Source organism: Mobula hypostoma, chromosome 15, assembly GCF_963921235.1.
Source record: "Mobula hypostoma chromosome 15, sMobHyp1.1, whole genome shotgun sequence".
NCBI classification, from domain to species: domain Eukaryota; kingdom Metazoa; phylum Chordata; class Chondrichthyes; order Myliobatiformes; family Myliobatidae; genus Mobula; species Mobula hypostoma.
This window is the reverse complement of record NC_086111.1, coordinates 63421250-63449110: the sequence shown is the minus strand read 5'-3', so window position 1 is coordinate 63449110 and position 27861 is coordinate 63421250. Positions and strand designations below refer to the sequence as shown.

General features: G+C 39.6%; 1 protein-coding gene across 11 annotated transcripts in view; it reads left to right on the top strand.

The window, feature by feature from the left end:
• atp2b2 (ATPase plasma membrane Ca2+ transporting 2) overlaps positions 1-27861 on the top strand; it is a 927552-nt gene that overhangs the window by 886703 nt on the left and 12988 nt on the right. For 10 of the 11 annotated variants that reach the window (XM_063068192.1, XM_063068182.1, XM_063068188.1 and 7 more), the window contains 4 exons: positions 3545-3758; positions 9778-9989; positions 11814-11921; positions 12829-13011. In XM_063068192.1, coding sequence (XP_062924262.1) covers positions 3545-3758; positions 9778-9989; positions 11814-11921; positions 12829-13011 — 717 coding nt within the window. Of the gene's footprint in view, positions 1-3544; positions 3759-9777; positions 9990-11813; positions 11922-12828; positions 13012-23479; positions 23567-27861 lie in introns of all 11 variants that reach the window. The other variant, XM_063068193.1, reaches the window with a different exon arrangement.

Here is a 27861-nt window from a genome sequence, read left to right as displayed (position 1 = left end):
AGATTTAGGAAAAGATGGGTCAGACATGGACGAATGGAACTAGCTGATACGTGCAGCTTGGTTGGTAAGGTCCAACCGGGCTGAAGGGCCTTTTTCTGTGCTATGATACTGTATGATTCTCTGTGACCAGCAGTAGTTGATCCATATAATAAAACCACTTTCATCTAAATGCAGTTACTGAGCTTGATCATGAGTGTGTTATTAAATAGTAAATAGTTTTCTTTCTTCATTTTGCATAATAATAACATCTAGAATTTATATAAATATATACTTTAATGATTTTGATTTTATTATTGCTCACCTGAACTGCTTTTAAAATATCTCTGATCAATACTCAGGGTCTGTGACATAGCATCAGGACAATTCAGGGCATAAGGCTTTAGGCCTGATAACTATTTGTGGCGTATTCGACTTCACAGGATAGTTATAGTGGCTGGGTTTCAAGAACATTCTCTGCGAGGCTACAGCCTGCAAGGAAATACTGGAACACACATGGGTTATGGGCTGGATTGAGGATTCTTGCCTAATAGATCCCATTGTCGCCTGGAAACAAAATAATTATCAGAAAGATAATGCTGAATTTAACATTTGACTAATTTTATATGACTTTTGGATGAGGTTATGAATAGAGATGATGAGGGTGATACATTCAGTGCGATGTACAGTACATGGACTTCCAGAAGGATTTTTGATCCCTGCCCCTACCATCAGATAGGAGGCCCAGTAGCATTAGGACAAAAACTTTTAGGATGGGAAACAGCTTCTCCCCCCAGGGCGTATGACTACTCATATCAAAGTTGCTGGTGAACGCAGCAGGTCAGGCAGCATCTCTAGGAAGAGGTACAGTCGACGTTTCGGGCCGAGACCCTCTCGTTAGTCCTGACGAAGGGTCTTGGCCCAAAACATCGACTGTACCTCTTCCTAGAGATGCTGCCTGGCCTGCTGCGTTCACCAGCAACTTTGATGTGTGTTGCTTGAATATCCAGCATCTGCAGAATTTCTCGTGTGACTACTGAATACTTTGCCACTACCCAGGTCTCATCACATTGAAGTGCCAGTAGCATTGTACTGCTTATTTTGTAATATGTGTTGTATGTACACCTTATTGTTTGTTAATTTATTTATGATAATATTACTTCATATGCTGTGTGTGTGAACTGTATGTATGTGTTGTGCACATTGGTCTGGAGGAACGTTGTTTGGTGGTTCTGCGTGTACAGTTGTATGACAATAAATTGAACATGAATTTGAACTTTGGATAAGGTGCCTCATAGCAGCTTTATCAAAAACATTTGGAGTACATTTAAGGGACATTGATAGCAGGGACAGGAAGCTGACTGATTCACAGACAGCAGAGACGTGTGATAACCGGTCGTTTGTTAGACATGAGGACGGAGAATAATGGCATTGCCTGGGGACTGCTGTTGGGACCATTGCTTTTCCTAGATCTCTACAAATGACCTGGAACTGGGAGTGCAAGCTACTGCATCAAACTTGGCATTAATGTTGCCTGTGGAGAAGACAGTGATATAAACACACTGGGAGAATGGGCTGTTGCCTGACAGATGGAAGCTTAATGTGGAGAACTGTGAGGTGTTGCATGATGGGAAGAAGACTGAAGAGAGCAATATACAATAAAGGATGCTGCTTTATAAGGAGGACAGGAGCAGGATACTGTGCAGTATGGATGTACAGTGTTATTGGAAGTATCAGGGCAGGTTACGAAAATGGTTAATAAGATGCACAGAATTCTGTGTTCAATCAATCAATGTGTACAGTATAAACCAGGGGAAGTCATGTTGAATGCTTACTGAATATACGAGTCCCACATCATCTGGAGCACTGTCATCAGTTCTAGACACCTCATTATAACAACAAGGATGTGTAATCATCAGAGAGAGTCCTGAAAAGATTTAGGAGAATGGTTCTGGGAATGAGGGACCACAATCGCAAGGGCAGATTAGAAGGACTGTTTTCCTTAAGAAGATGAATGAGGGGAGATTTTATTAAAGTAGTCAGAAGGATTTAGCAAAACAGAATTGTGGTAAGCTGTTCCCATTTGGAACTTCAAGGTCACAGGTATAAAATGAAGGGAGGAGGATTAAAAGTGAATAATGTTTTTACATGGGATGTGGTTGCAATGTAGAATCTGGCTGCAGATGTGGTGGAGAGAGATTCAAGCTTTTCAATGAGAATTAGGTAAAGATATGCTGATAGAAAGTTTACAAACTATGGAGAAAAGAGCAGTTGTGTGGCAAGTGTTGTGTATTCAATATTTCAGTAATATTTGAGCAAAATTGTAAATATATAGTCTGATTAAGCTTTCTTTGTTTGTTAACATAATTCATTATGGGTTACATGTAAGAAGTATGTGAATGGCATGCATCATTATTATACCATGTCATATGTGAGCACCTTTCTAAAAGAAAAGGAAAGAAAAACTGAGTGAACAAAAGACATCCCGGCTCCTTTATCTTTCGTTAGGTTAGCTTCTGGAGTTATAAGACAGCGAGGTGCAGTCAGAAGTAGTGAATTGCTTTTATAGAGAGCTGGTGCTAACATGATGGGCCGAATGGCCTTCTCTTGCACTGCAATTATTGTCTGATTCACTGACCCATCATCAGGTTATTATATCTTCAAACAAATCATGTGCCTTTTGTATCATTCTTATATACATTCATTGCGATTGGTAACTCACAGATTTTTTTTAATGGTATAAGGTTCTTGGGATTAGAAGCATAGATTTAGGAATAATCAAGGTAACAAACAGGAAGATGGAATAAGTTGGTCATTTTCATCTGGTACCTGACCGTTCATGGACAAGTGCTTGTGCACCAGCCATTTATGTACTGCGTTGCTATCATCAATATAGATGATTGGAGGAAGAGACCGTATGTGATGCATGTAAATCTGTTGATGAAAGGCAGTGGCTCTCCCTTTACGCTTTCACATCTGAGCATTTATTTGCCGACTTCCATGCAGTTTTCTAAAAATGAGATATTTGATCATATGCTAAAACCTTAATTCATTGGAATTCAGAAGAATGAGGGGTGACCTCATTGAAACCTATCAAATGTTGAAAGGCCTCTATGGAGTGGATGTGAGGAGGATGTTTCCAAAGGTGGGGGAGTCTAGGACCAGAGCACATGGCCTCAGAATAGAGGGACGTCTATTTAGAACAGAGATGCGATAGGATTTATTTAGCCAGAGAGTGGTGAAACTGTGGAATTCATTCCCACAGGTGGCTATGGAGGCCAAGTCATGGAGTATATTTAAGGCAGAGGTTGATATATTCTTAATTAGTCAGGGCATGAAGGGATACAGAGAGTAGGCAGGGGAGTGGGGCTGAGAGGAAAATTGGATCAACCATGCTGAAATGGCAGAGCAGACTCGATGGGCCAAATGGCCTAATTCTGCTCCTATATCTTATGACCTTACAGTCTTAAATAAAAGCTACTTTGTGCTGTGCATGTACACTACTTATGCCAATTTTAAAAGCAAGAATGGATTTTTATGCCGTAATTTTATTATTCTTTTTCTCCAGGATTCTCCATTGAAGGCTGTGCAGATGTTGTGGGTGAACCTCATCATGGATACTTTCGCCTCCCTGGCCCTCGCCACGGAGCCACCTACGGAAGCACTGCTGATGAGGAAACCATACGGCAGGGACAAACCCCTCATTTCACGAACCATGATGAAAAATATTCTGGGTCATGGGATATACCAACTTGCTGTTATCTTCACTCTACTCTTTGCTGGTATGTAATGCAGTATCTTTCCTGCTAGCAAGGAATCCAATGAGATATTTCAATTTCGTCAGGAAAAGTTGGCCCGGATTAACCAATGGCTTTGAAGAAAATGCCCACAGAGTTCCAGCAATCTGTTTTGTTTCTTTTGAGTCGTCTATTGGGGATGTCTGGCCTGTCCTTGTCCTATTGACAGAGAAGCTGGTCATATCGAAGTTTTGATATAGATACCAAAACAGCAAGATAAAATAGAACTCTCCATTAATTTCTTTTTAAGCATTAGAATAGTATACATATTGTGAGCAAAAATGCCGCAACAAAAACTATTAAAACTATATTAAAAAATAGTTTAATTATTTTAAGCAGCATGGATGTTTGAAATAATATTGGTTGGAATGACAATCCACTTCCAGATATTTTAGAATCAGATGGTTACTAAACTTTATGGCTTAGCACTTGATTCAACAATTATTATTATTACTATAATTAATTGCCTGTTACGCTGCTGGTATTTAAGGCAACAATGAAGGCCCTCCATCCCCATCTGTCCTTGGCTTCATTACTGTGTCTGTAACAATTGTATTTGCCCAGTGGGGTTGTTTGCCCTGAGCTGAACCCCTAGACCTGGAGGCCTGGTGGACCACTCTTGGTCCAGCCTCTACCCTTTGACCCGATTGGCATGAGTGACCCGACCAAGAGCCAAAACACAAGGCCCTGACTCCAGCCAACGTAGATGTCCATTTATTGAGGCACACAAGCCTCCAAACCCTACAGCAAGTCTGTGGTTCTCTTGGAGGTTGATTCAACAGGGGTTTATATTTTTGATATTCTTTTGCAGTAAGAATTGCCTTGAAACTTGTACCTTATCAATATCACTAAGAAGATGACATAAAAGTGTTGTTACATCTTAATCTGCCTGAGAAATTCATTCCACTCAAAGTTAGTGGAGCAAATTTTGAAAGCAGTGTGCAAAATATTGATGCCTCTTTATCAGAAGCAGGTGTAGGGGAATAATTTCTCAGTATTAATTCCAAAATAGAAAACTGATTAAAACCCTTTCACTGACTCCCTCATGCTTATATGGCATAACAAGAAATCACAGACCATAGCCTCTGAGTTCTGGAGTTTAATTGTACAAGTGTTCTCTAAAGGCTATCCTCAGCTTGCTCCATTATAGTGGTAAGCAAAGGCATTTTTCTCATTGTTATTGATTTCTTTTTTACAGAAGTATGTGTTCATTAATGCATAATCTGAGAACTCTAGAGGGTGCTTTTTAATTCAAACAAGCTTGTCCCTCTGTTTTATTCACAGAAATGAAAGCATTATTGAATGCTTGTGGATTAATTTTTACTGATTTGCTTGTGGGGGAGATATAGTATGTCTATAAGATTCAGGATTTATTTCACAGCCAGACTTGCCATATTGAGTGTTTCTCCATTATGTTATGTTTCCTGCCTGGAAATAAATTCACATAAAATGCAGTTCAGATAACCAAGGTAAATCTTGATAGATACAGTGATGTTTTACATTATTTTTTAAGGGAACATAGCCTCTGAGAAACATAGTTTGACAAATACATTCTATTTGTAGAAACAATGAATCCATTTATCATAATGAAGAAACATTTCACCTTTGCACATAAACAAACCCATTTGAAAATGCTACGTATTGAGCCATAATTTCCTGTCAAAATAATGGAGAGCCAAATGATGTCAGTTGCTTATGATACATGTAAGCAACATCAGACAAGGAGAGGTTCACAATCAACGATCTGCAACTTCCTTTCTAAGGTGCTTTGAAAGTCAAAGTCACCAGTGAATTACATGAATAATGTGAAATTGCTGGCAATAGGTGATGGAAACAAATTAACTTGCTTAGTTATATTTTGTTGTTAAGGATGTGCTCATTACTGTAAACAAAAACCTTCTGCACATTAACAACAACAAGTATAGTGTCTTATTCCTTCATGTTTTAATAATTTTAATTACTTACTACCCATTACACTGCTGGCATTGAGGGCAGCAATTAAAATCTTCCATCTCTGTCTGTATAGGATTCTTCATTACTGTTTCTATAACAAATGTTTTTTGACTAGTCAGTGTTGTTAGCCCTGAGCTAAACCCCTGAACCTGGAGGACTGGTGGACCACTCTTAGTCTGGTCACTACCCTTTCACAGGTTTGGCATGGGCGACCCTACCAAGAGCCAAAGCATAAAGGCCTGGCTGCAGTCAGCATAACTCTCTGGGTCACTGAGGCACGCAAGCCTCCAAACCCTATGACAAGTTTGTGGTGCTCTTGGAGGGTTTTAATTATAAGGGGTTTAAAAATAAGCATAGCTTCAACCAAAATCATCTTCCCCTTTATCTTTCAAGGGATGGTTTCTATGGCATAAAATGATAAATGGTATCAAACAACCTGTAAAGATAATTTTCGAATTGTGAGTCTAAGTACAACATTTATAAGGAGATGTACTTCCTAATGACACCATTTACCCTATTAAGTCCATGTGACTTTTAGACCAATTCTATCAATCCCATTCCCTTACTTATTTCTCTGTTATACATTCTCTCTCACTTGCCTGTTAACACCTCACCAATTTTATTACCACCCGCCTATACTTGGGGGGAAACATCGAAGCCAATTAACCCCAACAAACATCATGTCTTTGGGGATAGTTATTGTAATGATTAAATAAATAATTATTATGTTTATTTATGCTAATAATCTTTATTCCCTTTGTTCTTAAACAAATATATATCTCCAATGTATATATCTAGTCTTTATTTCACATTCTTCAAATAATTTAGGCTCAGAATCCGAATCAGGTTTAATTTCACTGGCATCTGTTGTGAAATGTGAAGTTTTGCGGTAGCAGCACATTACAATACATAATAATTTTAAAAAACTATAAATTACAATAAGGGATATATATAACAATAAATTAAGTAACTAGTGAAAAAAGAGAGTAAAAAAAAAATTTTAAATAGTGAAGTAGTGTTCATGGGTTCATTGTCCATTCAGAAATCTGATGGCTGAGGGGAAGAAGCCGTTTCTGATGCGTTGAATGTGTGTTTTCAGGATCCTGTAATCTCTCAGTCAGTGAGAGTACTTCAGTCTCTCACTGCTGCAGTCGGAGGTTCCTACCTGCTTCAAAAGGGCGGCAATCATACTGAGAAGAGCTGAGGTATCTGCCTCAACAGCTATCTCTCAATGTCACTCACATCTGCTGTGAGGAAGTGCTTTGAGAGGTTGGGCATGGCTAGAATCAACTCCTGCCTAAACAAGCACCTGGACCTGCTGCAATGTGCCTATCACCACAATTGGTCTACAGCGGGTGCAATTTCACTGGCTCTCCACTTGGATCACCTAGACAATAGCAATACGTACATCAGGTTGTTGTTTATTGATTGCAACTCAGTATTCAACACAATCATATCTTCAGTTCTAATCAACAAGCTTCAAAACCTGGGTCTCTGTACCTTCCTGTGCAACTAGATTCTTGACTTCCTCATCGAAAGGCCACAGTCAGTGCGGATTGGAAATAAAATATCCTCCTCACTGACAATCAACACTGGTGCACCTCAAGGATGCGTGCTTAGCCTGCTGGTCTACCCTCTCTATACCATGGCTGTGTGGCTAGGGATAGCTCAAATTCCATCTATAAATTTGCCAATGACACAACTATTGTCGTCAGAATTTCAGATGGTGATAAGGGGGCGTAAAGAAGTGAGATAGATCAGCTGGTTGAGTGATGTCACAACAACAACCTTGCACACAACATAAGTAAGACCAAGGAATTGACTGTGGACTTCAGGAATGGGAAGTTGAGGGAACACACTCCAGTCCTCATCGAGTGATCAGCAGTGGAAAGGGTTAGCAGCTTCAAGTTCCTGGGTGTCAACTTCTCTGAAGATCTATCCTGAGCACAACTTCTTGATGCGATCACAAAGAAGGCACGACAGCCAGTACATTTCATTAAGAGTTTGAGGAGACATGGTATGTCACCAATGGCATTCACAAATTTCTACAGATGTACCATGTAACTGGAAAGCAGTCTAACTGGTTGCATCACTGTCTAGTACGGAGGGACCACAGCACAGGACTGTAAAAAGCTGCAGGAAGTTGTATACTCAGCCAGCTCTGTCACAGGCACTATCCTCCCCAGCATCGAGGACACCTTCAAAAGGCGATGACTCAAAAAGGAGGCATCCATCATTAATGATCCCCACCAACCAGAACAAGTCCTCTGCTCATTGCTACCAACAAGCCGGATATACAGGAGCCTGAACACACACATTCAAAGTTTCAGGAATAGCTTTTTCCCCTTCGCCATCAGATTTCTGAATGGTCAATGAACCCATGAACACTATCTCACAATTTATTTCCTCCCTTTTTTGCACTGCTTATTTAATTTAATTTTTAATATATATATACTTATTGTAATTTATAGTTTTCTATTATTATGTATTGCAATGTACCGCTGCCACAAAACAACAAATTTCACAACATATGCCAGTGATATTAAACCTGATTCTGATTCTGTACCTCCTCCTGCTGGTAGCAATGAGAAGAGGGCATGTCCTGGGTAAGGTCATGAGATAAGTGGCTGCACCTGGTCTGTCCTGAGAGTCCTGGAGTGGAGCCAACTGGACTAGAAGGTAAGTCATTTCTTCTGGGTGGACCTGAAAGACCTGAAGTGGATTCTGCTAGGCTGTAAGGTAAATTGCTCTTCTCACCAATATTCCTGTCCTGTTATCTATCCAAGTAAAACTCAGCTCTGAATATATGCAGAGGAGATGGACGGCATTGTAATATTTTACAAGGTCTTGCAATGCATTCACAATACACTTGCCGTGTTCTTGCAATACTTACGTTAAGCCATTTGATGCCTACTTTGTGCAGTCCCCTGAGTGTGCATTTTCTTGAAAAGTAGAGAATTATCTGCAAGTGTTAAAAACCAAGTATTTTGGTGTGGTGACAAAAATTCAAATTTTTATTGCCGAAAAAGAAACTATTTCATTTATGCACAAAGATTTATGCTGCCTCTCATTAAAATGTAATTCAATCAATCTGGACAAACACATGTTTTGATAGATAGCTTTATTTATTCTAGGGGAATAAAAAAATGAGTCTATTACTCAGTCAAATTGAAATAAGTAATTGTAAAAATCCTCTTCCATTTCTTTTGATTCTTTCAAAATGTAGTGCTTACTGTTGATGTACAGCAAATTATTACACAGTGTTTCTTCAGAGCATAACGGTCCACCATGCTGACTATTATTGAAAATTCAATAAGCATGAGCCAGCCTTTTCATTCTGGAAATTTGATGGTAGGGTGAATGGAAACTTAGCTTTCTTTTCATTTGAAAGAAGTCATCAAAAATCATGTGGTTCATTTTCCTTTTATACTTCAAGGTCGTTCATTTAGCAGTTGCCATTGTAATGTGAAGTTCATTCACGTATTTCTTTAATGGAATTCTCTGAAGAAGAGTGGTTCTGAATTATTTGTGACCAAAGTCATTTATAGTGCACCCCGAATACTAAGAAGCACTAGGTTTTGTTGCAGGAGCTTAGTTGTTTTCATAGTGGCAGAGACTTGTTCATTGCTGAGAAATCTATGTCAAGAAGATGTGTGAACAATCAAGCCCTAGTAGATATAGGACTGCAACAGGAACCTGCCAGATAATTTCCACGAAGTCTTAATTGGTGAAGATTAAATGCTGAGCTCAATAAACTACCAGGAGAAATTATCAATAGCACAGCCCAGAGTTCAGAGTTTAATTCTGACATCATCTATAAGGAGTTTGTACATTTTCTCTGTGACTGCGTGGATTCCTACACATGCTGTGGTTTCCTCCCACAGTCCAAAGACGTGCAGGTTAGTCAGTTAATTGGTCGTTGTAAATTGTCCTGTGATTAGGTTAGTGTTAAATAGGTGGGCTGCTGGGCGGCGCGGCTCACTGTTACGCGCTGTATCTCTGAATAAAATAAAACATACGAATAAATAAATAACTCTTTGCTTGTTTTCAGGGGAGACGATTTTTAACATTGACAGTGGCAGAAATGCACCACTGCACGCCCCACCATCCGAGCACTACACCATCATTTTTAACACGTTTGTCCTGATGCAACTCTTCAATGAAATCAATGCTCGCAAGATTCATGGAGAGAAGAATGTGTTCGACGGCATTTTCAGAAATCCCATTTTCTGCAGTATCGTCTTCGGCACTTTTGCAGTTCAGGTACGTGAGAAAAGGAATCTTTGTGATTTTAACAAGCTTCCCTTGATACAAACATAAAACTCCATCAATGTTGGAAGCCTGAAGTAAAAAATAGTAAATGCTATAAACAATGAATAGGTCAGGTGACATCTCTGGAAAGCAATACAAATGAACTTTGTGACAAAATGTGATCTGAAATTTGATTCTCTGTTTTACTCTGCACTGATGCCACCGTATCTGCTGGGTATATACACCAGTTTTTTTGTTTTAATTACATTTTTCCATAAGTATATGCAATTGAACTATAGGAGATTGGGGCTGAGAGGGAAATGGATCAGCCATGATGAAATGGCAGAGCAAACTCGATGGGCCAAATGGCCTAATTCTGCTCCTCTGTCATATTGTCTAAATGCATTACTCTGGTGAGTCACTGAAAGATTCCTGCAACAAGTGCTCTCGTAATCCCAGTGTCTTTGTTTGGATAACTAGCCCTAGTAATTGGACTACTGTGCTGCTATTCAATCTTGCAGCCTGGATAAAATTGCATATCCTTAGTCTTCAACTATATCTGTATCTAACCATAATGCTCAGTTAGTATTTTTCTTCTCCTTAAGTTGCAGAGTTTAGGGCTAAAACACCATACCAAACAGACTCTATGCACAGCATTGAGAAGCTAAAGAATTACTACTGGTTCTGAACTTCTGACATTTGTATTTGTTAAGACACTGATAAATTTCAGCTCCAGTTGATACTCAGAAGAGGTCACTTAAAATATAATTTTTAAAAAGTGTGTTTTACTTCAACAAAATGGCATGTGGATCACCAAAATTATCCTGGAAATGAAAAAGTTAACCTGTGAGCAGCATTTGATGGCTTTGGGTCAGTACTTGCTAGAGTTAAGAAGAATGAGGGGGGATCTCTTTAAAAGCTATTGAATAATCAAAGGTCTAGTGAGAGTGGATGAGGAGAGGATGTTTACTATAGTGGAGGAGTCTGGTACCAGACAGCATAGCCGCAGAATACAAGGATATCCTTTAGAACAGAGATGAGGAGGGGTTTCTTTAGTCAGAGGGTGATAAATCTGAGGAAATCTTTGGCACAGCCAGCTATGGAGGGTAAGCCATTGGGTATACTTAAAGCAAAGGTTAATAGGTTCTTGATTAGTAAGGGCATGAAAGGTTACAGAGAGAAGTCAGGAGAATGAGGTTGAGAGCGATAATAAGTCAGCCATGGTAGAATGCTAATGCAGACTCAATGGCCTAATCCTGCTCCAAAGTCTTATGGCCTTACGGTTCAGAATATTTCTGAATTCAACTCTTCTTGATATTCCAGGTCTAGTCAACAGAGAATCCCTGTGAATGTTTTTAGTTTTCATAAATCAGCCCAAGTTGAAAACCTTTTATATTTAATTTTCTTCCCCTCCTCCAGTTTTCTTTCTAATTTGTTCCTCGGTCAAAATCTGTAATACCTGCTAAAACAGATTGGTGGATCAATAAGCCAAACTGCAGGCGAATGTTCCACATGAATGAACCTGTTCAGTTGACTGTCAGTGACGACCACATGTAAACTTAGCACAATCAATTTAACTTTAGCACCAGCAGGGATGATGCTTTGAAGAAGCAATAAACTTGATTGATTGTTCGCTCCCTTCATTCTTAGGTTCGAGGTTGCTGATATTGATTTCAGCACTCTCACTGCCGTCCCAACAGAGATAAGTTAACCTGAAGCAATATACAAATTGAACTAGGAACACGTTTGTGCTCAACTGTTCAGTAGACTACAGTGCTGCTTTAGATTGATGACAAATGTCGTCTCTGACCTATTAATATTTTCTATTTGATGTAGATTGTAATTATTCAGTTTGGAGGAAAACCTTTCAGTTGTACCCCTCTGCAAATCGACCAGTGGCTGTGGTGCATTGTTCTGGGAGTGGGAGAATTGCTATGGGGACAGGTAATAATTTATTCTAAGTACATTAAAAATATCTTTAAAATATCTTTGGATTTTTTTCCACTTATTGATTGGAAGTGCCAATGATATTGGTGAGAAATAATATCTATGGAAATTCTTTCAATATGCTTTCTTAAATAACTATTTTCTGTAGACTGGCTCCAAAGTATGTGGGTGGGAATAACATTTGCAGTATGAACGATCATGTAAGGTTCTCTGGGAACAATAACTTGCAACCAATTCACTACACTAATAAACAAGAGCTCTGTACCAATTCACTATACCCTACTAAACAGGAGGTCCAGACTAATTCAGTGCACTAATAAACTGGACGTCTGGACCAGTGATCTAAGTTCAGAAACAATAACTTGACAAAATTAAACTACTTCAATAAAATATTTGGAATTAAAACCAGCAATGATGCTAGATCATTGGAAAAAAACTCCCTAGTTCACTGCCAGATCTATATGCAATTCCACATCCACAGTAATTTAATTCTATTATGCTGGGAAAGTCCAGACAATTCCAGAAAGTAAGCAACTATATACAGTATATGATGATAATTACTACCCAGTTATAGGTCCTTTACCCTGCCAGTGTCAGTTCAAGTCCTTTTTCTATAACAAAGCTAAATATTGTATCTCAGGGCTCCAGTCTTTCTTCTATAGCTTTCCTTCCACAGAACTTTCACCTTCAGGAAATCCTCTGCAAATTACTGTTTGCCTTTTCTTCAATATTTCCTATCAGAACCAAGTGCTCATTGGGTGTAAAGGAGAAATCAACCCTTTAGTTCTTCACTGTTACAGAGAGTGGTGTGAATCTTGGGTATTTTCCATCTGAAGTGAAATCAATTGGAAAAAGCACACAGAGTGAGATTAACAACTTGCACCCATTTACCATTTTCCTCCAGGTAATATCCTCCATCCCTACCAATCGATTGAAATTTCTGAAGGAGGCAGGCCATGGAACTCAGAAGGATGACATCCCAGAAGAAGAACTTAATGAAGATGCTGAAGAAATTGATCACGCAGAGAGGGAGCTTCGACGTGGACAGATACTTTGGTTCAGAGGGCTAAACAGGATACAAACTCAGGTATGCTCAGTGCCGTGCTGTTCCTGAGACTTCAAACTTCAAGAAAAGAACTACATTGTGCTATTATATTCTTACAAATATGGAGTCACAACTACAATTTTACATTAACATGTCTAGGCATGTTAATTACATTGAGTGCATCACTCCATTGCTAGTTCTGTCTTACATACTTGACTTTGGGTTTCTCTATAATCTCTTTTCAGTGACCAAAATCAGGCACGGTCTTATATCAAGAATCTATCTTTGCTGAGTCTGTGTACAGTAGTTGAGGTTTAAGATGTCCACTCACTTTGCAGAGTGTCAAAACCAGGAATCTATATGGAGGCATTTCTGAGGCTTGTGAATGCTCTGTGAATTTCCAAATTTTATCAGGTTTCAAGCCAGCCTGTCAAAAATTAAAAGTCTGCAACTCAAAGGACTTCTTAGCTTCAAGCAGTCCTTTATTTATGTCGTGCGTTAGTAGCCACAATTAACTTGTTCACATCCAAATGATCACATCAGGTTTCAACATTTGATTGTGCATTTGCTGAGTGGGTATCTGGGATGATGGTTAGTGGTGTGTGGAAAGCTTACATGTCTATATTCAGACCAGCACCAGACTGGTAGAGGAGCTTTCTCTTGTGGACATTGAGTGTATGAACTCTTCTTTTGAATGCTTGGGAATTCAAATTGATGATATCTTGGAGCTCAGCCTCCAAGTTCCCGTGTTATTTGTAAGCTGAAGTTCGAATACTGAGGTTGGGGTGCCCTTGGCTCTGGAATACAATTGCCATTAGTTCCAAGGATTAGTTGAAACCTTGCATTAAATCCTATGCCACAGAGTCTGCCCTCCGGTCATCTTGTTTCCACCTGCCACTGGATCAAGCACAGGGTGAAAATCCTCTGTGTTTCCTAACTGGCGCTAGAGAGGGAAAGGCCTTTGTAGGTTCACCTTTATCATCTCTCCAGAATACACTGAGAAATTAAGTTGTTTTTGAGACAATTTTATCACTTTGACAACAGTTCTAGTTCATCATAAAGTTGCCAATTCCAACAAGAATCTAAGAAGGCAAACAGCATGTTTGCATTTATTACGAAGGGGGTGGAGTTTAAAAATAGGATGCGTTAAGCTGTATAGCAACAAACACAAAATGCTGGAGGGCTGGAGATGAAGGAATCCGATGGGAGAGGAGAGTGGACCATAAGAGAAAGGGAAGGAGAAGGGTCACTAGGAGGAGGTGACAGGCAGATGAGAAAGGTACGAGTCTAGAGTGAGGAATAGAAGATGAGGTAGGGAGAGGGATTTTCTTTTTAAACTGGAAGGAAAAATCAATATTCATGCCGTGAGGTTTGAGGCTACCCAGACAGAATATAAAGTGTTGCTTCACCACCTTGAGGATGGCCTCATCTTGGCACATAGAAACATAGAAAATAGGTTCAGGAGTAAGCCAACAACAGGAATTCTGCAGATGCTGGAAATTCAAGCAACACACATAAAAGTTGCTGGTGAATGCAGCAGGCCAGGCAGCATCTCTAGGAAGAGGTGCAGTCGACGTTTCAGGCTGAGACCCTTTGTCAGGAGTAGGCCATTCGGCCCTCCGAGCCTGCACCACCATTCAGTATGATCACGGCTGATCATCCAACTCAGAACCCTGTACCAGTCTTCCCACCATACCCCCTGATCCCTTTAGTCACAAGGGCCATATCTAACTCCCTCTTAAATATAGCCAATGAACTGGCCTCAACTGTTTCCTGTGGCAGAGAATTCCACTGATTCACCACTCCCTGTGTGAAGAAGTTTTTCCTAATCTCGGTCCTAAAAGGCTTCCCCTTTATCCTCAAACTGTGACCCCTCGTTCTGGACTTCCCCAACATCGGGAACAATCTTCCTGCATCTAGCCTGTCCAATCCCTTTAGGATTTTATACGTTTCAATAAGATCCCCCCTCAATCTTCTAAATTCCAATGATTATAAGCCTAGTTCATCCAGTCTTTCTTCATATGAAAGTCCTGCCATCCCAGGAATCAATCTGGTGAACCTTCTTTGTACTCCCTCTATGGCAAGAATGTCTTTCCTCAGATTAGGGGACCAAAACTGCACACAATACTCCAGGTGTGGTCTCACCAAGGCCTTGTACAACTGCAGTAGTACCTCCCTGCTCCTGTACTCGAATCCTCTCGCTATAAGTGCCAGCATACCATTCGCCTTTTTCACTGCCTGCTGTACCTGCATGCCCACTTTCAATGACTGGTGTATAATGACACCCAGGTCTCGTTGCACCTCCTCTTTTCCTAATCGGCCACCATTCAGATAATAATCTGTTTTCCTATTTTTGCCACCAAAGTGGATAACTTCACATTTATCCACATTAAATTGCATCTGCCATGAATTTGCCCACTCACCTAACCTATCCAAGTCACCCTGCATCCTCTTAGCATCCTCCTCACAGCTAACACTGCCGCCCAGCTTCGTGTCATCCGCAAACTTGGAGATGCTGCATTTAATTCCCTCATCTAAATCATTAATATATATTGTAAACAACTGGAGTCCCAGCACTGAGCCTTGCGATACCCCACTAGTCACTGCCTGCCATTCTGAAAAGGTCCCGTTTATTCCCACTCTTTGCTTCCTGTCTACCAACCAATTCTCCACCCACACCAATACCTTACCCCCAATACCGTGTGCTTTAAGTTTGCACACTAATCTCCTGTGTGGGACCTTGTCAAAAGCCTTTTGAAAATCCAAATATACCACATCCACTGGTTCTCCCCTATCCACTCTACTAGTTACATCCTCAAAAAATTCTATGAGATTCGTCAGACATGATTTTCCTTTCACAAATCCATGCTGACTTTGTCCGATGATTTCACCACTTTCCAAATGTGCTGTTATCACATCTTTGATAACTGACTCTTGCATTTTCCCCACCACCAATGTTAGGTAACCGGTCTATAATTCCTCAGTTTCTCTCTCCCTCCATTTTTTAAAAAGTGGGGTTACATTAGCCACTGATGTTAGGCACAAGAAGAGGCCATGGATCAACATGTCAGAATGGGATTGGTAATCAGAAGTAAAATGTACAGTTTGTTGGTGAGGCTACATCTGGAAAATTGTAAATAGCTTTGATCCCATGTCCGAGAAAGGACATTGTCACATTGGACACAACTGAAAGGGGATTCACTGGGTTAATTTCTGGGATGAGCAGGTTGTCCTCTGAAAGAAGGCTGCAGTTTGGGCCTGTATTCTTTAGAGTTTAGAGGAATGGGGGTTGACCTTATTCATCGATTTGAATTCCTTGGGGACTTGACAGGGTAGATGTTAAAATGCTTTTGGTAGTGGGAGCCTCATGAATAAGGGTACATTGCTACAAAATAAGAGGCAGGTGATTTAAAACCGTAAGAGGTAGGAGCAGTATTAGGCCATTTGTCCAATCAAGTGTGCTCTGCCATTCAATCATGTCTGACTTATTTTCTTTCACATCCCCATTCTCCTGCCTTCTTCCAGTGACCTTTGACACCCTTACTAATCAAGAACCCATCAACCTCCATTTTAAATATACCCAATGACTTGGCCTCCACAGCTCTCTGTGGCAATGAATTCCACAGATTCACCATCCTGTGACTAAATAAATTCCTCCACCTCTGTTGTAAAGGGACATCTTTCTACTCTGAAGCTGTATCCTCTGGTTCTAGACACCCCCACTATAGGAAACATCATCTTCACATCCACTCGATCTAGGTCTTTCAATATTCGATACATTTCAATGAGACTCCTCCCTCATTTTTCTAAACTCCCGCGAGTACAGGCCCAAAGTCATCAAATGCTCCTCTACTTTAAAGCTTTCATTCACGGGATAAATCTCATGAACGTCCTTTGGATCCTCTCCATTGCCAGCACGTCCTCTCATATGGGATCCAAAGCTACCCACAATGTCCCATGTGCAGTGTAACCCAAGCCTTATAAAGCCTCAGTAATACATCCTTGCTTTTAATTTCTAGTCCTCTTGAAATGAATGCTAACATTGCATTTGCCTTCTACCACTGACTCAACCTACAAGTTAACCTTTAGGGAATCCTACACAAGGTCTCCCAAGTCCTTTTGCACCTCAGATTTTTGAATTTTTACCCTATTTTATGGCTTTATCCCTTTGACCAAAGTCCCTGCACTGTATTCCATCTGCAGCTTCTTCTTTTCCCATTCTCCTCATCTGCCCAAATTCTTCTGCAGACTCCCTGGTTTATCAGCACTACCTGTTCCTACACCTATCTTTGTATCGTCCACAAACTTGGTCACAAAGCCATCAATTCCATCATCCATCATAAAACGTGAAAATTAGTGGACCCAACACTACACCTACAGAACGCCACTAGTCACTGGTAGCCAACCAGAAAAAGCCCCCTTTGTTCCTACTGTTTGCCTTCTGCCAGTCAGCCAATCTTCTATCCATGCTAGTACCTTTCCTATAACAGCATGAGCTCTTATTTTGTTAAGCAATCACATGTGCGGCACCTTGTCAAAGGCCTTCTGAAAATTCAAGTAAACAACATCCGCTGATTCTCCTTTGTCTATCCTGCCTATTATTTCCTCAAAATTTCCTACAGATTTGTCAGGAAAGATCTCCCCCAAGGAAATTCATGCTGACTTTGGCCTATTTAACTGAGAGTGTACAAGTACCTCAAAACCTCATCCTTAGTAATGGCCTTTAACATTTTGCAGGCTGCCTTAATCTGTGTTGTTTCACTGTATGTTTCTACATACATCTGATAAATAAATCTGAATCCGAACATCTTGCCAACTGCTGAAGTCAAGCTAACTGGCCTATAATTTCCCGTCTTTTGTGCCCCTTCCTTCTTGAGTGGAGTGACATTTACAATTTTGCAGTCCTCCAGAACCATTCCAGAATCCAGTGATTTTATCAAAGATTACTACTAATACTTCCACAATCTCTTCCGCTACCTCCTTCAGAACTCTGGGGTGTAGTCCATCTGTCCAGGTGACCGATCTATGTTTAGACCTTTCAGCTTCCCAAGTACCTTCTCCTTAATAATACTGATTCTACTCACTTCTGCCCCCTGACACCCTCAAATTTCTGACATGCTGCTGATGTCTTCCACAGCGAAGCCTGACACAAAATATTTATTTATTTCATCTGCCATTTCTTGGTTCCCCATTACTACCTCTCAGTATCATTTTCTAGTGACCTGATGTCTACTTTTCCCTCTATTTTACTCTTTGTATATCTGAAAAATCTTTTGGGTCCCTCTTTTATATTATTTGCTAGCTTACCTTCATATTTCAGCTTTTCTGCCTTTATAGCTTTTTTTAGTTACCTTCTGTTGATTTTTTTTAAAACTTCCCAATCCTCTAGTTTCCCATTAAATTTTGCTATACTGTATGCCCTCTCTTTTGCTTTTTATGCTGTTTTGACAAACCTTGTCAGCCACAGTTGCCACATTCTCCCCCTTAGAATGCTTCTTTGCATGAACCAATCCTGCATCTTCCAAGTCACTCCCATAAACTCCAGCCATTACTGCATTATCACAATTCCTGCTAGTGTCCCTTTCCAATCAACTTTGGCCACCTCCTTTCTCATGGTTCTAGTTCCCTTTACCCAACTATAATAATCATAGATCAACTTTACCATCTCCCACTCAAAACTGCAGCTTGCCAGAGTACTCTGTCCTGGGTCAGTATTTGAAATTGTCCTCAGATGTAGTCTATCTTTGAAGATCCTTCTTCACCCAGGGTTGGGGTCTTTAGAAGTTCTGTTGGCATTTCTACAGCATTGGGTTTTTACAGTATGGGGTGCTAGCCCCATGCCCAGCCCTCCCCCTTTCACAGACAGTCTTGGGATTGTCCATGGTGGAGTTATATTTAAGGTGGAAATAGATAAATAAATGAAAAGATGATAATTTGAAAGTTATGGGGAAACTGGTACAAAAGTGGGAATGAAGACAGCATGGATGTGGAGAAGATGTTTCTTGTAGTGAGAGAGTCTACGACCACCAAAGGGCACAACTCAGAACTGAGGGATGTCCATTTAGGACCTAGGTCAGGAGAAATTTCTTTAGCCAGTGAGTGGTGTATCTGTGGAATTCGTTGCCACAGGCATCTGTGGAGGCCAAGTCATTGAGTGTATTTAAAGCAGTGGTTGACAGATTTTTGTTAAGTCAGGGTGTGAAAGGTTATGGGGAGAAGGATTGAGAGGGAAATGAATCTGCTATATTCAAATGGTCAAGCAGATTCAATGGGCTGGAATGGCCAAATTCTGCTCCTATGTCCTACGGTCTGATGATCTGCCCTGATCACATTGAATGGTGACATAGACTTGAGGGGCTGATGAACTACCCTTGCTCTTATTTTCTTCTGTTTTTCGGGGCACCCTAATACACTGTTTGCTTGACCTTTGCTTTTTCAGTAAACCTATGACGGATCTCATTCAAATTACTGAAACTCTCCCTTGTCCTTTTTTGTTATTGTTGGTTTTTCTTTCCTCCTTCCTATTTAAATATAATTATACAATGATCACTATCATCCACAAAATCCTAATACAGCAAAATCCTCATCACTGTCCAAATTTCAAAGTAAATTTATTGTCAATGGAGCACACATGAAATGCTGGAGGAACTCGTAGGTCAGACAACGTCAATGTAAGTGAATAAACAAAGTGCATTTATGTCACCATATACACCCCTGAGATTCATTTTCTTGCAGGCATGCACAGCAAATCCAAAAAACACAATAGAGTTAATGAAAGACAGCAAAGTGTGCAAATACAAAATTATAATAATAATAAATAAGCAATAAATATACTTAAAAATCCAAATTTCCTAGCAGTCATATTCCTTGAAGTTTCTACCCTTTTGTGTGAAAATTACTTTGATTACTTCGTAAGTGAGCTGGTTCTAATTTTACAATCATATCCCATATTCTTAAGTCCCTCACGTATTGACTGCATTCTAAACTGGTAGCATACCATACATTACATCTTACTGTTACACCTTACTCCAAATTGTTTTGTAGCGAGAAGTCCTCAGAGGGTCAAATTGGTAGTTGATAGCAGTGGTGTCTTGGGAGAAAATAAATGCAACCATTTTTGAAAGTTCAACATGTTCAGGTAGTAAAGTGTAAATTAAGTCACGATTAAGTGGTTGAATAGCCTTGAGTGACTGAAAAGTCTCGTTTTCCTTCCCATAATAGTTTTTTGGATAATTGGTACAGCACTATCCCTCAGGACAAGCAATAATTGCCACATTTCATTCGTTGTCATATAAATGTAAATTTTTTTGCCATTGTTTCTTAAGATAATATTGAAACTTGGAGCCTGATTATATTCTCTCAGCTGAGACCCTCCTGCAAATCTTACCACACTATCTTACTAAAATAGCACTAAAGCAGACACAGGAGTTGTGCAGACCACAATTCCCTTGTTGAAGCTGCTTTTGAATCTTTGATGCAATAATATAATTTTCCGTGAAAAGTTTGCACCGATGCAAATTCAAAATAACCATATAACCATATAACAATTACAGCACGGAAACAGGCCACCTCGGCCCTTCTAGTGCATGCCGAATTCTTACTCTCATCTAGTCCCACCGACCTGCACTCAGCCCATAACCCTCCATTCCTTTCCTGTCCATATAGCTGTCCAATTTAACTTTAAACGACAACATCGAACCTGCCTCAACCACTTCTGCTGGAAGCTCATTCCACACAGCTACCACTTTCTGAGTAAAGAAGTTTCCCCTCTTGTTACCCCTAAACTTTTGCCCTTTAACTCTCAACTCATGTGCTCTTGTTTGAATCTCCCCCACTCTCAATGGAAAAAGCCTATCCACGTTAACTCTAGTTTAAGTAACAGTTCTAAAGTTATGATTGTAATTATGGGACTATTTCCTGTCTCTAATGCCCCACTGGAGGTTCCTCATGGACTATAGAAACATGACAGATAGGAACAGGAATGAAAACTAACACCAATATTTAATATGGTTGACCATTTTCCAGGACCTCTTGTTCCATTAGATCAGTTAATTTGAGGCTGGAATATACACTCTCATTGGGTGTCTATAACCTTCTAGGATAGAGAATTCTTGGATATTACATGCCCTTGTGTCAATGGATTTCTTCACCCTTCAAAGGCTCTAAGAGTATTTGTGTTCAAACAGTCCTTTTTAAAATTCTGAGTATTTTATATTGAATTCCAGCAATTAGGGCACATCGGGACCAGTACATGTTGAACCAACTAAGCGGGTGCCCCAATTAGCCACAAATTCATGGAAGTAGTTAAAAGGTGAAAAAAGGCAAACTACTGTTTAACTGAGAAACAAATATTGTATTGAAATGAAATACAGAGTAATTTAGAACACTGTCAATACTTCCACAGTGCCATAAAACTGTGTATTAGTTCTTAATAGTTAGAAATGGAGGAATTCTTCTGCAGTATTATTCTTTTGATTGACCATAAATGGACAAAATCAGCTCAGACTGCTAGTGTAGGTAATGGAATCAGAATCAGAATCAGGCTTAATATCACTGGTATGTGTCATGAAATTTGTTAAGTTTACGGCAGCAGTACAATGTAATAAATAATAATAGAGGGAAAAATGAATTACTGTAAATATATATATATAGTTAAATTAAATAAGTAAAACAAAAAATAGAAATCAAAAGTAGAGGGTTCATTGTCCATTCAGAAATCAGATGGCAGAGGGGAAGAAGCTGTTTCTGAATCCACTGGTTTCAGAATCCTTCAGGCTTCTGTACCTCCTTCCTTTGAGAAGCAATGAGAAGAGGGCACGTCCTGAGTGGTGGGGGTTTTTAATGATGGACGCTGGTTCTTGAAGGTGACCTATATACTATGGAGGCCTTTGTACAATGCTTTAGATAAGCACATCATCCAAATCTTCATTTTCATTGCAACTTTCAAGATTATTGTAGATTCCTTCGTAATTCCTAACTTGTTGATGTAGTGAAATCATTTCACTTTCACGCTCTGCTGTTTCTGGCCTCTCCAAGCCTGAATGCTTGAAACCACGGTGAGCAAAACAGTTTGAAATTGCCGTACTGTTTACAGTATGTCTCGCCAACTCTTTGTGACAAAAGTCACTGGTTTTTGAATACAAACACGCACAACTGATGCTATTTAAAAACTGATTGCTCTAAGCACAGAGTGGTGTCAAACAGCCACGCAAGTACACTCGACTGACACTAGTTAGAAATGGGCAACAGTCTGCTGCCCCTGTTAAGCAGCATAGTGTCCCAAATAAATGAAGGGAAATCCAACTATTTTTTCAATTTAGTTTTTGTTCTGTATGAGCTACCCCAATTAACTGAAGGCCCAATTAACTGGAATCCACTGTATGTATATATATTTAATGTGGATAAGTAAGTGTCTTTGTATTGTTAATTAAAAAAATGTTCTCCCTTTCTTCCCATTACCCTTTGCCTTGATGATTCATGCTTGAAGCAGTTCTGTAGGTTGTTGTAGTTCTCATAGTTACCGTTCAATGACAGAGGTTATTAAACCATTGAGCTGCTCTCTCTTTAGTCTAGTACAATAAAAGGCAAAATGACCAGGAGTCAGATCATAGGCCTATTTCCCCTCCTTCAGTCTTGGAGTGCCAAGGACACCATTGGCTACTGCTAAATTTAGAATTTCTGTTTACATCAAAATGGATTTGATGAATGTGAATAAGTATGGTATGAAGCCATCTTTATGGCATAGTTACTCATGGTTTCCTTCAGCTGAACAATGGGAAAAATCATTTATAGCATATTTGATCTTCACTTTTATGAAGGATTACAGAAAGATGAATGCATATCCAATTTGAAAATCATTTGTTCGTTACCTGAAACATTTTATCTGCCAAGTGAGATATTATACAATATACAATTTAATTTAAATATAAGTGTACAATCAACTTGTTCTTTAATTTATTTAAATTTAAGCTTTATTTTGCTACTAGGAGGAAAATGGTAGGAGGTTGTTGAGTAATCTTCGCTTCCTTTAAAGTGTCCATTCCACCATGAATTAATAATGAAATGTGGTCTATGTACCAAAATGAGATTTTGCAAGCTGACTTAATACTGAATCACATCTTTCAGCATGATATTTGTCAAGAGGTTGAATGCCTTTTAGTAACTTTTAATAATCAAATACTGTTAGAATTAAATTGTAGCTCTGAATGCAATGAAATGAAATATTCCTGGTCGCTTCAGGTAATCTATGTGACAGCTGAAAATATGTCCATGTATGTATTTAATATTGTGCATGAAAATATCAGCTAGTTATATACTATAAGATATTACAATGCTGGTTAACTTTGGATATTTATCGATTGGTAAACATACTTTTCTTTAAATTACCATTTTGGAAAATTGTCTAAGATTTGGGATCTGTGTATTCATGCTTGAGCATTGGAAGCACCCTGACACATTAACCTTGTATCTCTATCTTAAGCAAACTTTCTCATTCTCTCCTCCATTGCAGATCGAAGTAGTCAACACATTCAAGAGTGGCACTTCCTTTCAGGGGGCTCTAAGGCGCCAGTCATCCGTTACCAGCCAAAATCAAGATGTAACCAATATTTCTAGCCCTACTCACGTATCGTTATCTACTCCCAATGCTCTTTCCTCTCCTACCAGCGTTTCTGCTGCTACTGCTGGGCGTGAGTGTGTATTCTTAATGCACAAGATGATCTTTCACATCTCTCCACTTGCTTTTTTACTATTTGATACTAATCGTCTTGTCAGTCTTTTTGTAGAGTTCAATATTATTTATTTACCTCTCAGCGACCTGTTATGTGTCTGAAGTGAATGTGTTTGTTTTCTCTAGAGGACTAGACAACCCTAGGCAAAGGGTCCAGCAGGAGGGAGTGAAAGAAGGTTGTGAGTCTGACCCGAGCCTGCAATGAATGTGAACTGCTTGGGCCTTTGAGTCTAGATATTAGGCTTAAAAATGTGTGTAAACTTTCGAGTATAAGCCCACAGAATGCCAAAAAAATATATACTTTTAATTTACAGTGTGTCATCTGAAATATATGCAGTCTCTTGTTATTTTTTTCCCCTCATGTGGCAACTCAAACCAGGCAAATCAAGAACATAACGATGGGTTTAATTCACTTAAACTATGTTTCCTTCCTTGCAAAATCTTAGACAAAGGCAATGTGGTCTCTCGTGCCAAGGACACTCCTGAGCCTCGCCTCGCCTCACTGAGAAGCAGATGATGAGAAGGCCCTGGAGACTAAGACCACCACAAGAGATTATCATCTAGTCTTGTCCAAAAGTCTCTTGTCAAATTACAGTACATTTTCTTGTTGTTTGTTTTTCTGTTCTGCCACCAAAAAAAAAGATTTTTTTTAACTCATTTTTGTCCTGCCTGTGCTTTGTGAGTCCTTTTTCTTATATTCTATGTCCAGGGCCACTGCCCAGGTTGTACCATGGTTGCCTGGGCAGTAGTTCCAGTCATTACTTAACATGTTCAGATGATATGACTAAATATGAGTAACGTGGTGACAATTGATCATAAATTCTCACATTTTGAAGTTTCTTTTTCTTTCTAAAATGTTCTTGGCTGTTTCAAAGGGGGATAAAGAAAAGCATGCATGCAATTTGGTACTGCATGTTTCATATTCATAGCCTGGGACAACAATTTCTTCAAATTTCATATTAGTTGCAGTTTCAAGAAAAGTGTTGATAAGATTGATATCATCGCTATTCCATTTGATGAAAAATAGAACATGATCTGAGTTCTACCTGAAGCCCAATCTAGAGATAAGCATTTAACCATTTTCTCATTTAAAAATGAGAGAAATCAACATGTATATCTATCTTAATTTTAATGGACAAAACATATTTCTGACCATACTAGTTGCTTGTTATTCCAAATTATGGAATTGGCGAAATAGCACCAATAGAAAATCTAAAGCTGTCAGGACTGTACAGCATGATCGCTTTGCTGTTCTATGAATTCTGTTCTGGATCAACTATTTTCAATACATAAATCTTCAGCTAATTAATTCCTCATCTGTTTCAGAATGGAAACCCTATTTATGATAAAGATTCAGTTAGTGAACCTAGGCAAATAGTTTGTAGATTATTGGTTGAAGGTATTTGAGTACTGAGAACTGAAGTAATAGAGTGAATATTTTATTTGAAATACTTTCATTGTATTTTTGACTGACTTTTTATTGATGCTGAGATGCATCAGTAATTTATTTTTATTTATTTTATTCAGAGATACAGCACAGTTACAGGCCCTTCCAGCCCAACAAGGCATGCTGCCCAATTAGTCCCATGTGACAAATTAACCCCCTAATCTGTACATCTTTGGGATTTGGGAGGAAACCGGAGCATCTGGAGGAAACCCTCATGGTCACAGGGAGAACATCCAAACTCCTTACAGACAGCAGTGGGAATTGAACCCGGACCGCTGGTACTGTAAAGCATTATGCTCCCTATGCTACCGTGACACCCCATTTCATTCAGCAATGCTCCTCGTAGACAAAAAATGATATTTTGAGCCAATTATAATTTATCCAGTCGGAGTCATAGTCATAGAACAGTATAGCACAGAAACTGGCTGTTTGGCCCACCTAGTCGATGCCGAACCATTAATTTGCCTAGTCCCATCGATTTGCACCTAGACCACAGCCATCCATACCCTCACATCCATGTACCTATCCAAATTTCTCTTAAATGTTGAAATCGAACCTGCATCCACCACTTGCACTGCCAGCTCATTCCAGATTCCCACCACCCTCCGAGTGAAGAAATGAAGAAGTTCCCCTTAAACATTTCACCTTTCACACTTAACCCCTGACCTTTAGTTGTAGTCTCACCCAACCTCAGTGGAAAAAGCCTGTTTGCATTTACCCTATTTTGTATACCTCTATCAAATGTCCCCTCAATCTTCTACATTCTGTGGACTCGTACGGCCAGATTTGGGAACAGCTTCTTTCCAACTGTGATAAGACTGCTGAATGGATCCTGACCCAGATCTGGGCCGTACCCTCCAAATATCCGGACCTGCCTCTCGGTTTTTTTTGCACTACCTTACTTCCGGTTTTTCTATTTTCTATTTATGATTTATAATTTAAATGTTTAATATTTACTAATTTTAACTATTTTTTAATATTTTAATAATATTAGTAATATTTAGTAATCCAGGGAGTGTCAATCAAGCGCAGAATCAAATATCGCTGTGATGATTGTACGTTCTAGTACCAATTGTTTGGCAACTATAAAGTATAAAGTAATAAATTCCTAACCTATTCAATATTTCCCTGTAACTCATGTCCTCAAGTCCTGGCAACATCCTTGTAAATTTTCTCCGTACACTTTCAACCTGATTTATATCTTTCCTGTAGGTAGGTGACCAAAACTGCACACAATACTCAAAATTAGGCTTCATCAACATCTTATACAATTTCAACATAACATCCCAACTCCTCTACTCATAACATTGATTTACGAAGGCCAGTGTGCCAAAAACTTCTTTATGACCCTATCTACTTGTGATGCCACTCTTAATAAATTTTGGATCTGTATGCCCAGATCACTGTGTTCTACTACACTTTTCAGTGCCCTCCCACTCACTGTGTAAGATCGACCCTGGATGGTCCTCCTAAACTGGAACATCTCACACTTTGTTTGCATTAAATTCCATTTTCACCCCATTTTTCCAGCTGGTTCAGTTCCCACTGCAAGCATTGATAGTCTTCCTCGCTGTCCACTACATCCCCATTCTTGGTGTCATCCACAAATTTTCTGATCCAGTTTATCATATTATCATCCAGATTGTTAATGTAGATGGCAAACAGCAATGGACCCAGCACTAATCCCTGCAGCACCCCACCAGTCACTGGCCTCCAGTCAGAGGCAATCATCTACTACCACTCTCTGACTTCTCCTGCAAAGCCTATGTCTAATCCAATTTACTACCTCATCTTGAATGCCAAGCAACTGAATATTTTTGACCATCCTCCCATGTGGACCTTACAAAGGTCTTCCTAAAGTCCATATAGATAGCATCCACTGTCTTGCCTTCATCAACTTCCTCAAAAACTCTATAAGATTGGTTAAAGTAAAGGCATCCATTAGTCTTGTGAGACCATGGATCTGCGCCTGGAAAGTCTTCACTCTCCAGGGCACAGGCCTGGACAAGGTTGTATGGAAGACCAGCAGTTGCCCATGCTGTAAGTCTCCCATCTCCACGACACCAATGTTGTGTAAGGGAAGGGCATTAGGACCCATACAGCTTGGCACCAGTGTCGTCGAAGAGCAATGTGTGATTAAGATTGGTTAGATATGGCCTAACATGTACAAAGCCATTTGACTCTTCTTAATCAGTACCTGTTTATCCAAATACTTAATATATCCAGTCCCTTAGAATACCTTCCAATAACTTTCCTGCTATTGTTGTCAGGCTCACTGGCCTATAATTTCCTGGCTTATTCTTAGATCTTTTCTTAAACAATGGAACAACATTTGCTATCCTCCAATCCTCTGGCCCATCACTGGCAAAGGATACTTTAGATATCTCTGCTAGAGCCCCTGCAATTTCTACACTAGCCTCCCACAGGGTCCAAGGGAACACTCTCCAGTTTGTCCTGTCTGAGCACTGCCTTGACATTTTCCCTGTCTAGTAATGTCTCCCCTCCAACTCTATCATATCTAAAACAATGGAACCCTGGAACATTGAGCTGCCAGTCCTGCTCCTCTTGCAAGCAAGTTTTACTAATGGCTATAACATCATAATTTCATGTGCTGAACCCATGCCCTAAGCTTATCTGACTTTTCTATAATACTGCTTGCATTGAAATATATGGAGCTCAGAACATTAGCCCCACCATGCTCAACCTTTTCATTCCT